At 50.9% G+C, this 15,017-nt stretch overlaps 1 protein-coding gene across 1 annotated transcript in view; it reads left to right on the top strand.

Moving 5' to 3' along the window:
* Positions 1-909, top strand: part of LOC130293269 (indolethylamine N-methyltransferase-like) — a 35,462-nt gene extending 34,553 nt beyond the window's left edge. Inside the window, exon 6 of the mRNA XM_056541772.1 lies at positions 486-909. Within this exon, the coding sequence (XP_056397747.1) occupies positions 486-909 (424 nt within the window). The remainder of the gene's footprint in view (positions 1-485) is intronic.
* The last annotated feature ends 14,108 nt before the right edge of the window (positions 910-15,017 follow it).

Genomic DNA, 15,017 nt, shown 5'->3' with positions numbered 1-15,017 from the left:
AATGTTTTTTCAATAGTGGCAACAATTCTGCATGCGGCAATCACATTTAATAACATTTTTGTAAAATGAAAAACGGAGGGTGGTGGGGGGTTTGACACGTTATCTTTTTTAAGGGAACATGTTTTCAAATAATTAAAATATAGGACTATTAAATGCAATTATTAGATTACATTCACTACACAATGCTATGCTACTGAATACTGCATGTTCAGTGTGATCGGTGTTCTGTTGATACAGTCTGGCTCTGGCTCTGATGCCTGACATTATCAGTGAGTGCCTGAATAATGATAGTAGCTTTCACTCACTACCTATGAAGCAAGTGTGGTTCTTGTGTGCGTTTATTAGACACTAAACTTTCCAGGGTGTCCCAGATGGAAAGGATGTACAGGTACCAATATCCACCTCTTACTACTTAGTTTTCTTGCTGCCCTATTCAGGTTGACTGTAGGACAATCACTTTCTTCATTTTTTCCCTTGTCATTTAGCACTGAGTTACAGGATAAAGAAGGAAAAGTGAGAGAAGCCGCTCAACATGTCGCAAAATGTGACCTAGACAAAGAAAATATAATGGATCCCATAGTCTTACCACCAGCAGATTGTATCACCAGCGCTTGGCTCCTGGATGTTATCTGCAAAGACCAAGATGACTACAGGAGATATCTCAGGAAGTTCTCACAGTTACTGAAACCTGGAGGACACCTGATATTAATTGGGTGTTTAGGTATGACATATTACATAATCGGTAAAGACAAGTTCCATGGTTTCTCATATGATGAGGATTTTGCCAGGAAAGCTCTAGTTGGAGAAGGATTTGTTATTGATATCTGTGTGTGTAAGAAGGCAACAGGTATAAGTCCCCTCATTGACCATAAGGCCGTCATATTCATTTCAGCTCACAAGGAGAAATAAGTCTGAAAAAAAACGTAAAGGGTTACTCCGGCGCTAAGACATCTTATCCCCTATCCAAAGGATAGGGGATAAGATGCCTGTTCGCGGGGGTCCCGCCACCGGGGACCCCCGTGTTCTTGTATGCAGCACCCCGTTACAATCAGTCCCCGGCGCATGTTCGCTCCGAGTCTGATTACTGGCGATCACTGGGCCAGAGCATTGTGACGTCATGGCCCGCCCCCATGTGACGTCATGCTCCGCCCCCTCAATGCAAGCCTATGGGAGGGGGCGTGTCAGCTGTGCTGCACGCAACATCACGGGGGTCCCCAGCGGCGAGACCCCCGCAATCAGGCATCTTAGCACCGGAGTACCCCTTTAAAACTTATAGGGTAAACATTGTAGTGAAATAAAGTCATAAAGAGAGCCTTGTTTTAATTATTATTTATTGATAGATAGCACTACATATAAACTCTGGGCATGTACACTTAAAGGGGTACTCCTGCGGGGGGGGGGGGAATTCAGATCAACTGGTAACAGAAAGTTGTTGTGGTTCGTGGCTTGGGGCAGAATTAGATTTGGCTGAAAACATTATACAGTAACTGCTTAGTCAATATATGTAGAGTAGACCATATGCCTCAGGGGTTAACAAAATGGCTGCCAACCTCCTGGTGAGTGTAGTCCTAAAATGTCTGACTAAACCATGTGGTCAGTGAATACAATTTACTCACAAAGACACTTTAACTAAACAGAATTAGTGGAGCCTGAATGTATTCATGAGCACCCAAAGCCAACCTATTAGTATGAGGAATTCTGGCAGAGTTATATCCCAGCAGTCAACAAACAATATTGACAATCACTCAGAATGCAGCAAAAGATGATAATGTTTAAGAAAACAATAAACATATTCTAGTTAAACACTTGTAATACTAACTAGATAATTATCTATGCAGTACTAAGTGCATATCACATGATGGCCATAAAGGCATATCAAGGCAATCCAAGTGATTTCATCTAGACAAATAAAGTTTTATACTTAGCATTCCAGGATCTTAGATGAAAAATCTAGATGGAAGTTTCAGCTGTTCTGGTAGATGGATCGGCCTTTGGTGACCCATGAAGCCTTGTAACCTGGAGGCCTACATCTTGGAAAATGTTCCAGCAACAGCCACAGCCAAAGGTGAAAAAAGAGAGAGACCCCCAACAATGATCAGGAAAGTCTTTTATTTAAAAGAAGCCCCTCCCAGATTCTACACCCTTCAGGTTATTCCCTATCCATAAATCACCTCCTAGAAGCAGCCAGGCCAGTCATCAACAAAGACAGGATATTCCATTGAAATGAACCCTTCCATGCTGAAACGGTGACAATTCACATGTACAGTATTCTGCACCGACTTGATGCGCAGGATTTCAAGTTGTGTTTAGTCATTCAGTTTACATTGAAATCTGCAGCAGAAAATCCTGCGCATCAAATCTGTGCAGAATACTGTATGTGTGAATAGACACTTAATCTGTTAAGCAATAACTCTGTGAAGCTTATGGTCATAAAAACCACAAATATAGCAAATGCAATGTATGTCATATTCATAGCCATAACAAAAGTTTAACAGATTTGTAAATTACTTCTATTTAAAAATCCTTAATCCTTTCAGTACTGTCACGATGCCGGCTGGCAGGTAGTGGATCCTCTGTGCCAGAGAGGGATTGGCGTGGACCGTGCTAGTGGACCGGTTCTAAGCCACTACTGGTTTTCACCAGAGCCCGCCGCAAAGCGGGATGGTCTTGCTGCGGCGGTAGTGACCAGGTCGTATCCACTAGCAACGGCTCACCTCTCTGGCTGCTGAAGATAGGCGCGGTACAAGGGAGTAGGCAAAAGCAAGGTCGGACGTAGCAGAAGGTCGGGGCAGGCAGCAAGGATCGTAGTCAGGGGCAACGGCAGAAGGTCTGGAAACACAGGCAAGGAACACACAAGGAACGCTTTCACTGGCACTAAGGCAACAAGATCCGGCAAGGGAGTGCAGGGGAAGTGAGGTGATATAGGGAAGTGCACAGGTGAATACAATAATTGGAACCACTGCGCCAATCAGCGGCGCAGTGGCCCTTTAAATCGCAGAGACCCGGCGCGCGCGCGCCCTAGGGAGCGGGGCCGCGCGCGCCGGGACAGAACAGACGGAGAGCGAGTCAGGTAGGGGAGCCGGGGTGCGCATCGCGAGCGGGCGTTACCCGCATCGCGAATCGCATCCCGGCTGGCAGCGGAATCGCAGCGCCCCGGGTCAGAGGACGTGACCGGAGCGCTGCCGCGGGGAGAGTGAAGCGAGCGCTCCGGGGAGGAGCGGGGACCCGGAGCGCTCGGCGTAACAGTACCCCCCCCCTTGGGTCTCCCCCTCTTCTTAGAGCCTGAGAACCTGAGGAGCAGACTTTTGTCTAGGATGTTGTCCTCAGGTTCCCAGGATCTCTCTTCAGGGCCACAACCCTCCCAGTCCACTAAAAAAAAATTTTTCCCTCTGACCTTTTTGGCAGCTAAAATTTCTTTGACCGAGAAGATGTCCGAGGAGCCGGAAACAGGAGTGGGAGGAACAGATTTGGGAGAAAAACGGTTGAGGATGAGTGGTTTGAGAAGAGAGACGTGAAAGGCATTAGGGATACGAAGAGAGGGAGGAAGAAGAAGTTTATAAGAGACAGGATTAATTTGACACAAAATTTTGAAAGGACCAAGATAGCGTGGTCCCAACTTGTAGCTAGGGACACGGAAGCGGACATATTTAGCGGAGAGCCATACCTTGTCTCCAGGGGAAAAAACGGGGGGAGCTCTTCTTTTCTTATCCGCGAACTTCTTCATGCGTGATGAAGCCTGTAAGAGAGAATTTTGGGTCTCTCTCCATATGATGGAAAGGTCACGAGAAATTTCATCCACAGCGGGCAGACCAGAGGGCAAGGGAGTAGGGAGGGGGGGAAGAGGGTGACGGCCGTACACCACGAAAAATGGGGATTTGGAGGAAGACTCAGAGACCCTGAAGTTATACGAGAATTCGGCCCATGGGAGGAGATCTGCCCAGTCATCCTGGCGGGAGGAAACAAAATGTCGCAAATAATCACCCAAGATCTGGTTAATCCTTTCTACTTGTCCATTGGACTGGGGATGATATGCAGAAGAAAAATTTAATTTAATCTTGAGTTGTTTACAGAGAGCCCTCCAGAATTTAGACACGAATTGGACGCCTCTATCCGAGACAATCTGCGTAGGCAACCCGTGAAGACGAAAAATGTGTACAAAAAATTGTTTAGCCAACTGAGGCGCAGAAGGAAGACCAGGAAGAGGGATGAAATGTGCCATTTTGGAGAATCGATCAACGACCACCCAAATAACAGTGTTGCCACGGGAAGGGGGTAAATCAGTAATAAAATCCATACCAATCAGAGACCAAGGCTGTTCGGGGACAGGCAGGGGATGAAGAAAACCAGCGGGCTTCTGGCGAGGAGTCTTATCCCGGGCACAGATAGTGCAGGCTCGCACAAAGTCCACAACATCCGTCTCCAGAGTCGGCCACCAATAGAAGCGGGAGATGAGTTGCACAGATTTCTTGATACCCGCATGACCTGCGAGATGGGAGGAGTGACCCCATTTGAGGATTCCGAGGCGTTGGCGAGGAGAAACAAAGGTCTTTCCTGGAGGAGTCTGCCTGATGGAGGCAGGAGAAGTGGAGATCAGGCAGTCAGGTGGAATGATGTGTTGCGGAGAGAGTTCAACTTCTGAGGCATCCGAGGAACGAGAGAGAGCATCGGCCCTAATGTTCTTATCGGCAGGACGAAAGTGAATCTCAAAATTAAATCGGGCAAAGAACAGAGACCACCGGGCCTGGCGAGGATTCAGCCGTTGGGCAGACTGGAGGTAGGAGAGGTTCTTGTGGTCGATGTAGATAATAACAGGAGAACTTGATCCCTCCAGCAGATGCCTCCATTCCTCAAGTGCTAATTTAATGGCTAGAAGCTCTCGATCCCCGATGGAGTAGTTCCTCTCCGCTGGAGAGAAGGTCCTAGAGAAAAAACCACAAGTGACAGCATGCCCGGAAGAATTTTTTTGTAGAAGAACAGCTCCAGCTCCCACTGAGGAGGCATCAACCTCCAATAGGAAGGGTTTGGAAGGGTCAGGTCTGGAGAGGACGGGAGCCGAAGAAAAGGCAGACTTGAGTCGTTTAAAGGCGTCTTCTGCTAGAGGAGGCCAGGACTTGGGATCAGCATTTTTTTTGGTTAAAGCCACGATAGGAGCCACAATGGTAGAAAAATGAGGAATAAATTGCCTGTAATAATTGGCGAACCCCAAAAAGCGTTGGATAGCACGGAGTCCGGAGGGGCGTGGCCAATCTAAGACGGCAGAGAGTTTGTCTGGATCCATCTGTAGTCCCTGGCCAGAGACCAAATATCCTAGAAAAGGAAGAGATTGGCATTCAAACAGACATTTCTCAATTTTGGCATAGAGTTGGTTGTCACGAAGTCTCTGAAGAACCATGCGGACATGCTGGCGGTGTTCTTCTAGATTGGCAGAAAAAATTAGGATATCGTCCAGATATACAACAACACAGGAGTATAACAGATCACGAAAAATTTCATTGACAAAGTCTTGGAAGACGGCAGGGGCGTTGCACAGTCCAAAGGGCATGACCAGATACTCAAAGTGTCCATCTCTGGTGTTAAATGCCGTTTTCCACTCGTCCCCCTCTCTGATGCGGATGAGGTTATAGGCGCCTCTTAAGTCCAATTTAGTGAAGATGTGGGCACCTTGGAGGCGATCAAAGAGTTCAGAGATGAGGGGTAAGGGGTAGCGGTTCTTAACCGTGATTTTATTAAGACCGCGGTAGTCAATGCAAGGACGTAGGGAGCCATCTTTTTTGGACACAAAGAAAAATCCGGCTCCGGCAGGAGAGGAGGATTTACGGATAAAGCCCTTTTTTAGATTCTCCTGGACGTATTCGGACATGGCAAGAGTCTCTGGGGCAGAGAGAGGATAAATTCTGCCCCGGGGTGGAGTAGTGCCCGGGAGGAGGTCGATAGGGCAATCATAAGGCCTGTGAGGAGGTAGAGTCTCAGCTTGTTTTTTGCAGAAAACATCCGCGAAGTCCATATAGGCCTTAGGGAGACCGGTTACTGGAGGAACCACAGAGTTACGGCAAGGGTTACTGGGAACCGGTTTTAGACAGTTCTTGGAACAAGAGGACCCCCAACTCTTGATCTCCCCAGTGGACCAATCCAGGGTAGGGGAATGAAGTTGAAGCCAGGGAAGTCCAAGGAGAATTTCCGAGGTGCAATTGGGGAGGACCAAAAGTTCAATCCTCTCATGATGAGATCCGATGCTCATAAGAAGGGGCTCCGTGCGGAAACGTATGGTACAGTCCAATCTTTCATTATTTACACAATTGATGTAGAGGGGTCTGGCGAGACTGGTCACCGGGATGTTGAACCTTTTGACGAGAGAGGCCAAAATAAAATTTCCTGCAGATCCAGAGTCCAAGAAGGCCACTGTAGAGAAGGAGAAGGCAGAGGCAGACATCCGCACAGGCACAGTAAGACGTGGAGAAGCAGAGTAGACATCAAGGACTGTCTCACCTTTGTGCGGAGTCAGCGTACGTCTTTCCAGGCGGGGAGGACGGATAGGACAATCTCTCAGGAAGTGTTCGGTACTAGCACAGTACAGGCAGAGGTTCTCCATGCGGCGTCGTGTCCTCTCTTGAGGTGTCAGGCGAGACCGGTCGACCTGCATAGCCTCCACGGCTGGAGGCACAGGAACAGATTGCAGGGGACCAGAGGAGAGAGGAGCCGAGGAGGAGAAACGCCTCGTGCGAACAGAGTCCATATCTTGGCGGAGTTCCTGACGCCTTTCGGAAAAACGCATGTCAATGCGAGTGGCTAGGTGAATAAGTTCATGTAGATTAGCAGGAATTTCTCGTGCGGCCAGAACATCTTTAATGTTGCTGGATAGGCCTTTTTTGAAGGTCGCGCAGAGGGCCTCATTATTCCAGGACAATTCTGAAGCAAGAGTACGGAATTGTACGGCATACTCGCCAACGGAAGAATTACCCTGGACCAGGTTCAACAGGGCAGTCTCAGCAGAAGAGGCTCGGGCAGGTTCCTCAAAGACACTTCGGATTTCCGAGAAGAAGGAGTGTACAGAGGCAGTGACGGGGTCATTGCGGTCCCAGAGCGGTGTGGCCCATGACAGGGCTTTTCCGGACAGAAGGCTGACTACGAAAGCCACCTTAGACCTTTCAGTGGGAAACAGGTCCGACATCATCTCCAGATGCAGGGAACATTGGGAAAGAAAGCCACGGCAAAACTTAGAGTCCCCATGAAATTTATCCGGCAAGGATAAGCGTATCCCAGGAGCGGCCACTCGCTGCGGAGGAGGTGCAGGAGCTGGCGGAGGAGATGATTGCTGAAGCTGTGGTAGAAACTGTTGTAGCATAACGGTCAGTTGAGACAGCTGTTGGCCTTGTTGCGCTATCTGTTGTGACTGCTGGGCGACCACCGTGGTGAGGTCAGCGACAACTGGCAGAGGAACTTCAGCAGGATCCATGGCCGGATCTACTGTCACGATGCCGGCTGGCAGGTAGTGGATCCTCTGTGCCAGAGAGGGATTGGCGTGGACCGTGCTAGTGGACCGGTTCTAAGCCACTACTGGTTTTCACCAGAGCCCGCCGCAAAGCGGGATGGTCTTGCTGCGGCGGTAGTGACCAGGTCGTATCCACTAGCAACGGCTCACCTCTCTGGCTGCTGAAGATAGGCGCGGTACAAGGGAGTAGGCAAAAGCAAGGTCGGACGTAGCAGAAGGTCGGGGCAGGCAGCAAGGATCGTAGTCAGGGGCAACGGCAGAAGGTCTGGAAACACAGGCAAGGAACACACAAGGAACGCTTTCACTGGCACTAAGGCAACAAGATCCGGCAAGGGAGTGCAGGGGAAGTGAGGTGATATAGGGAAGTGCACAGGTGAATACAATAATTGGAACCACTGCGCCAATCAGCGGCGCAGTGGCCCTTTAAATCGCAGAGACCCGGCGCGCGCGCGCCCTAGGGAGCGGGGCCGCGCGCGCCGGGACAGAACAGACGGAGAGCGAGTCAGGTAGGGGAGCCGGGGTGCGCATCGCGAGCGGGCGTTACCCGCATCGCGAATCGCATCCCGGCTGGCAGCGGAATCGCAGCGCCCCGGGTCAGAGGACGTGACCGGAGCGCTGCCGCGGGGAGAGTGAAGCGAGCGCTCCGGGGAGGAGCGGGGACCCGGAGCGCTCGGCGTAACAAGTACTTATCAGCTGCTGTATGCTCCACAGGAAGTTGAGTTGTTATTTTCAGTTTGACCACAGTGCTCTCTGCTGACATTCTTTTAATATAAATATATAAAACTTAACAAAACAGAAAAAACAAGCTTAGCTAGCAATAACAGAAAATAACAAACCCAAACTTTCCCCATTTTTAAACACAACAAAACCTGCCTAATCTTAACAAAGCCAGCCCATCTTAACTAAACTAACAATATTCCTGTATATATATATATATATATATATATATATATATATATATATATATATATATATATATATAGAAAGTCCATTGAAAGCGGCACATCCAGTGTAGTGAAATGGGTGCAGGCCAATTGAACCTTGGTGCTCCGGTTCTACTGGATAAGTAATGGATAAAGGCAGTGTTACGCCTAGCGCTCCGGGTCCCCGCTCCTCCCCGGAGCGCGTACGGCGTCTCTCTCTCCGCAGCGCCCCGGTCGGTCCCGCTGACCGGGAGCGCTGCCCTGTCATGGCCGTTGGGGATGCGATTCGCACAGCGGGACGCGCCCGCTCGCGAATCGCATCCCAGGTCACTTACCCGTTCCCGTCTCCTGCTGTCATGTGCTGGCACGCGCGGCTCCGCTCTCTAGGGCGCGCGCGCGCCAGCTCCCTGAGACTTAAAGGGCCAGTGTACCAATGATTGGTGCCTGGCCCAATTAGCTTAATTGGCTCCCACCTGTTCCCTGGCTATATCTAGTCTCCTCCCTTGCACTCCCTTGCCGGATCTTGTTGCCCTTGTGCCTAGTGAAAGCGTTTTGTGTGTTTAAAGCCTGTGTACCAGAACTTCTGCTATCTCCCCTGACTACGAATCTTGCCGCCTGCCCCCGACCTTCTGCTACGTCCGACTTTGCTTCTGCCTACTCCCTTGTACCGCGCCTATCTTCAGCAGCCAGAGAGGTGAGCCGTTGCTAGTGGATACGACCTGGTCACTACCGCCGCAGCAAGACCATCCCGCTTTGCGGCGGGCTCTGGTGAAAACCTGTAGTGGCTTAGAACCGGTCCACTAGCACGGTCCACGCCTATCCCTCTCTGGCACAGAGGATCCACTACCTGCCAGCCGGCATCGTGACAGTAGATCCGGCCATGGATCCCGCTGAGGTCCCTCTGCCTTATATCTCGGATATCACCACGGTGATCGCCCAGCAATCCCGACAGATCGCCCATCTATCCCACCAGCTGTCGGAAATGTCCACCATTGTGCGCCAACTTCAGTCGCAACTTCAGCAGCAATCATCTCCTCCGCCAGCTCCTGCACCCCCTCCGCAGCGAGTGGCCACTCCTAGCCTCCGCCTGTCCTTGCCGGACAAATTTAATGGGGACTCTAAGTTTTGCCGTGGCTTTCTTTCGCAATGTTCCCTGCACTTGGAGATGATGTCGGACCAGTTTCCCACTGAAAGGTCTAAGGTGGCTTTCGTAGTCAGCCTTCTCTCTGGAAAAGCCCTGTCATGGGCCACACCGCTCTGGGACCGCAATGACCCCGTCACCGCCTCTGTACACTCCTTCTTCTCGGAAATTCGAAGTGTCTTTGAGGAACCTGCCCGAGCCTCTTCTGCTGAGACTGCCCTGCTGAACCTGGTCCAGGGTAATTCCTCCGTTGGCGAGTACGCCATACAATTCCGTACCCTTGCTTCTGAACTTTCCTGGAATAATGAGGCTCTCTGCGCGACCTTTAAAAAAGGCCTATCCAGCAACATTAAAGATGTTCTGGCCGCACGAGAGACTCCTGCTAACCTGCATGAACTCATTCATCTAGCCACTCGCATTGACATGCGTTTTTCTGAGAGGCATCAAGAGCTCCGCCAGGAAAAAGACTTAGATCTCTGGACACCTCTCCCACAGTCTCCACTGCAATCTGCGCCTAGGCCTTCCGCCGAGGAGGCCATGCAAGTGGATCGGTCTCGCCTGACCCTGGAAGAGAGGAATCGCCGTAAGGAAGAGAATCTTTGTCTGTACTGTGCCAGTACTGAACATTTTTTGGTGGAGTGCCCAATCCGTCCTCCACGTCTGGGAAACGCACGCTCGCACCCAGCTCTCGTGGGTGTGGCGTCTCTTGATGCTAAGTCGACTTCTCCACGTCTCACGGTGCCTGTTCGGATTTCTACGTCAGCCAGCTCTCCCCTCTCAGCCGTGGCCTGCCTGGACTCTGGAGCTTCTGGGAATTTTATTCGGGAGTCCTTAGTGAATAAATTCCGCATTCCGGTGACCCGTCTTGTCAAGCCACTCCACATTTCCGCGGTCAACGGAGCCAGATTGGACTGCACCGTGCGTTATCGCACGGAGCCCCTCCTAATGTGCATCGGACCTCATCACGAGGAAATTGTATTTTTTGTCCTTCCTAATTGCACTTCTGAAGTTCTCCTTGGACTACCCTGGCTTCAACACCATTCCCCAACCCTGGATTGGTCCACTGGGGAGATCAAGAGTTGGGGTCCCTCTTGTTCCAAGGACTGCCTTCAACCGGTCCCCAGTACTCCCTGCCGTGACCCTGTGGTTCCTCCTGTATCCGGTCCCCCTAAGGTCATTAAGGACTCTGCCTGCCACAAGAAATGCCTCTCCCCCCCTCCCAGTCCCATCAGGCAAGCCTCTGTGTCCCCTCATGGCCCTCGTCCTGGTGTCACACTGCCCCGTGCCAAGTCCTGCCCTCTGCCCTCCCTCCCCATCCCTACTCCTGCTGTTCTGCCTGCCGTTGAGGAATCCCTCCATCCTTTCCCGGTGTCCTCATCCCAGGGGAGGCAGTTACCGGACAAAGAGAAGGGGAGACCTAAGGGGGGGGGGTACTGTTACGCCTAGCGCTCCGGGTCCCCGCTCCTCCCCGGAGCGCGTACGGCGTCTCTCTCTCCGCAGCGCCCCGGTCGGTCCCGCTGACCGGGAGCGCTGCCCTGTCATGGCCGTTGGGGATGCGATTCGCACAGCGGGACGCGCCCGCTCGCGAATCGCATCCCAGGTCACTTACCCGTTCCCGTCTCCTGCTGTCATGTGCTGGCGCGCGCGGCTCCGCTCTCTAGGGCGCGCGCGCGCCAGCTCCCTGAGACTTAAAGGGCCAGTGCACCAATGATTGGTGCCTGGCCCAATTAGCTTAATTGGCTCCCACCTGTTCCCTGGCTATATCTAGTCTCCTCCCTTGCACTCCCTTGCCGGATCTTGTTGCCCTTGTGCCTAGTGAAAGCGTTTTGTGTGTTTAAAGCCTGTGTACCAGAACTTCTGCTATCTCCCCTGACTACGAATCTTGCCGCCTGCCCCCGACCTTCTGCTACGTCCGACTTTGCTTCTGCCTACTCCCTTGTACCGCGCCTATCTTCAGCAGCCAGAGAGGTGAGCCGTTGCTAGTGGATACGACCTGGTCACTACCGCCGCAGCAAGACCATCCCGCTTTGCGGCGGGCTCTGGTGAAAACCTGTAGTGGCTTAGAACCGGTCCACTAGCACGGTCCACGCCTATCCCTCTCTGGCACAGAGGATCCACTACCTGCCAGCCGGCATCGTGACAGGCAGTACACCACAATAGTAGAATCCAAAAAGCTGTGAATTTATTCCATGATGTGAATAACAACATTATGAAATATTATGAAAGTACTAACACAACACAAACACACATACACACATTCTTTACATAAAGAAAAAAAATATATATATATAGGTTTACTTAGCTGTAACTAAATACAACCAGACTTGGTAAAACTCAACTGCACATTACATTCACAACTAATACATCACCCCCTTTAAAAAAAAAAAAAAAAAAAATTATTTTATTTTTAAAAAATAGTTTCCTCTACTACACACATATATACATATGTATATACACCTCTTTTTTCCTCTCTACACTACTATCATATAACCAATATTAAAGTAAATAATATGAAAATGCTAACTAAATCTCATTTGACTGCCAATTTTCTCTTTTTTATCCCCATCCCCTCAAAAAATAAAACAAACAATCCATACTTTATAATAATCTATACCATACAAATATATGCAAATATATACATAAACTATATACACCAACAAACCAAACTATACACCTACAAAACACATGACATCCTACACTAGACTAACCCATCACCCGCACAACCACCCACCTTGACATGGGTCTGATTCCACAGTCCATGGATATCCAGTCCAGTCCATAACTGACCCATGCCAGCCCCTCCAAACATCCACCAACCCACCAATTCCCCCACCCAACCTAATCTATACAGAAACCAACTATACAAATACAACTTAATAACATAACATAACATCATATACAAATTCAAAACAATACAATCCACCTTAGGCCCAAGTTTGGTCGCCTGTAAGCCATTTACGCAACACATATTCTGAAAACAAAACAAAAAGACTAGAGTGTACATGCATAGCCCACCACCAGGAAGAAGGATGACAAACCTGATATTAAATTTTTTAAACATTCTCCACTAACTTTTCCCTATGACTCACCCTGCTGTTATCCCTTCAACAAACTGACCCTGCACTCACCCTCTCTCTGTCCCTACATCACTGTCCCTTACCAGAAACAGGGGTACTCTACCCAAGAGATCTAGTACCTAGGGCACATCAAATGAAAACCCTCTCCACAGGAGAGAAGCCCTACTGGTACCAAGACTGCCATACTCCAAAGACCTGATCTTCCCGAGGTCACCGGTGATGTTCCTACAGACCTCAACTTCAGAGAGGACTTTCCGCTGTGTAGACACTAGACACCATGCGTTCTACGTGTGTTACCTAACTACTAAACTGACTACAAATAAAGTGCCCCGGTCTCGGCCACCCAGGGTCCTGAATGCCCCATAAGCCCATTCTGGATAGGTAAGGCCGGCAAATTGACTCCAGCCAATGGAAGCGCCCACCTGGTTGTAGAACCCTATATTAAAAGGACAATGAAGCAGGAAGTGGTCCATGCTTTCCAGTGTGTCCCCGCACTTTTCTTGGGGACATCCCAAGTCATCAGAGCTCCTAGTGCTTCAAGTTGTCCTTTACATATAGCTTCCCCTGAAAGCAGTGCCAGGCCACATCCCAAAACTTCTGGGGGATGCTTTTCATGTTTAAAAAGTACAACCCCACCCTCAGATCCTGACCTTGGCAGTCCCTGAGCGCCAGAGGCTTCTGGAAGTGGGTCAACAGAAGACATTTGCCAAGGAACTGCCTTGACTGGGTCCCAGACCCCACCGACTTATCTCCTTCAGAGTCGAGGTAGCATAAGCCGGAAGATATCCATGGGGTGTACGAAGGTCCTTTACTCGCCCTCCTGTCTCCCATTCCTGGAAGAAAGGCCGAAACCATTCCCTGCAGGAGAGTACTGTCACGATGCCGGCTGGCAGGAGGTGGATCCTCTGTGCCAGAGAGGGATTGGCGTGGACCGTGCTAGTGGACCGGTTCTAAGTCACTACTGGTATTCACCAGAGCCCGCCGCAAAGCGGGATGGTCTTGCTGCGGCGGTAGTGACCAGGTCGTATCCACTAGCAACGGCTCAACCTCTCTGACTGCTGAAGATAGGCGCGGTACAAGGGAGTAGACAGAAGCAAGGTCGGACGTAGCAGAAGGTCGGGGCAGGCAGCAAGGATCGTAGTCAGGGGCAACGGCAGGAGGTCTGGAACACAGGCTAGGAACACACAAGGGAACGCTTTCACTAGGCACAAGGGCAACAAGATCCGGCGAGGGAGTGCAGGGGAAGTGAGGTATATATATGGAGTGCACAGGTGAACACACTAATTAGAACCACTGCTCCAATGAGCGGCGCAGTGGCCCTTTAAATCGCAGAGACCCGGCGCGCGCGCGCCCTAGGGAGCGGGGCCGCGCGCGCCGGGACAGGACCGACGGAGAGCGAGTCAGGTACGGGAGCCGGGGTGCGCATCGCGAGCGGGCGCCACCCGCATCGCGAATCGCATCCCGGCTGGAGGCGGTACCGCAGCGCACCCGGTCAGTGGATCTGACCGGGGCGCTGCAGCAACGAGGATGAGGCGAGCGCTCCGGGGAGGAACGGGGACCCGGAGCGCTCGGCGTAACAGTACCCCCCCCCCCTTGGGTCTCCCCCTCTTCTTGGGGCCAAAGAACCTGAGGAACAAAAACTCTATTTTTTCGTGATGAGGTCCGATGCACATTAGGAGGGGTTCCGTGCGGTAACGCACGGCACAGTCCAATCTTTCATTGTTAACACAATTGATGTAGAGGGGTCTGGCGAGACTGGTCACAGGGACGTTGAACCTGTTGATAAGAGAGGCCAAAAAAAAATTTCCTGCAGATCCGGAATCCAAGAAGGCCATAGTAGAGAAGGAGAAGGTAGAGGCAGATATCCGCACAGGCACAGTAAGGCGTGGAGAAGCAGAGTTGACATCAAGAACTGTGTCACCTTTGTGCGGAGTCAGCGTACGTCTTTCCAGGCGGGGAGGACGGATAGGACAATCCTTCAGGAAATGTTCGGTACCGGCATAGTACAGGCAAAGATTCTCCATGCGGCGTCGTGTCCTCTCTTGAGGTGTCAAGCGAGACCGGTCAACTTGCATAGCCTCCACGGCAGGAGGCACAGGAACGGATTGCAGAGGACCAGAGGAGAGAGGAGCCGGGGGGAAAAAACGCCTCGTGCGAACAAAGTCCATATCCAGGCGGAGCTCCAGACGCCATCCGGAAGAACGCATGTCAATGCGAGTGGCAAGATGAATGAGTTCATGTAGGTTAGCAGGAGTTTCTCGTGCGGCCAGAACATCTTTAATGTTGCTGGATAGGCCTTTTTTAAAGGTCGCGCAGAGGACCTCACTATTCCAGGACAACTCGGAAGCAAGAGCACGGAACTGAATGGCGTACTCGCCAACGGAAGA

Source organism: Hyla sarda, chromosome 10 (assembly GCF_029499605.1).
Source record: "Hyla sarda isolate aHylSar1 chromosome 10, aHylSar1.hap1, whole genome shotgun sequence".
Lineage (NCBI taxonomy): Eukaryota > Metazoa > Chordata > Amphibia > Anura > Hylidae > Hyla > Hyla sarda.
Note: the sequence above shows the minus strand (reverse complement) of the source record. Positions and strands in the feature narration are given on the sequence as shown.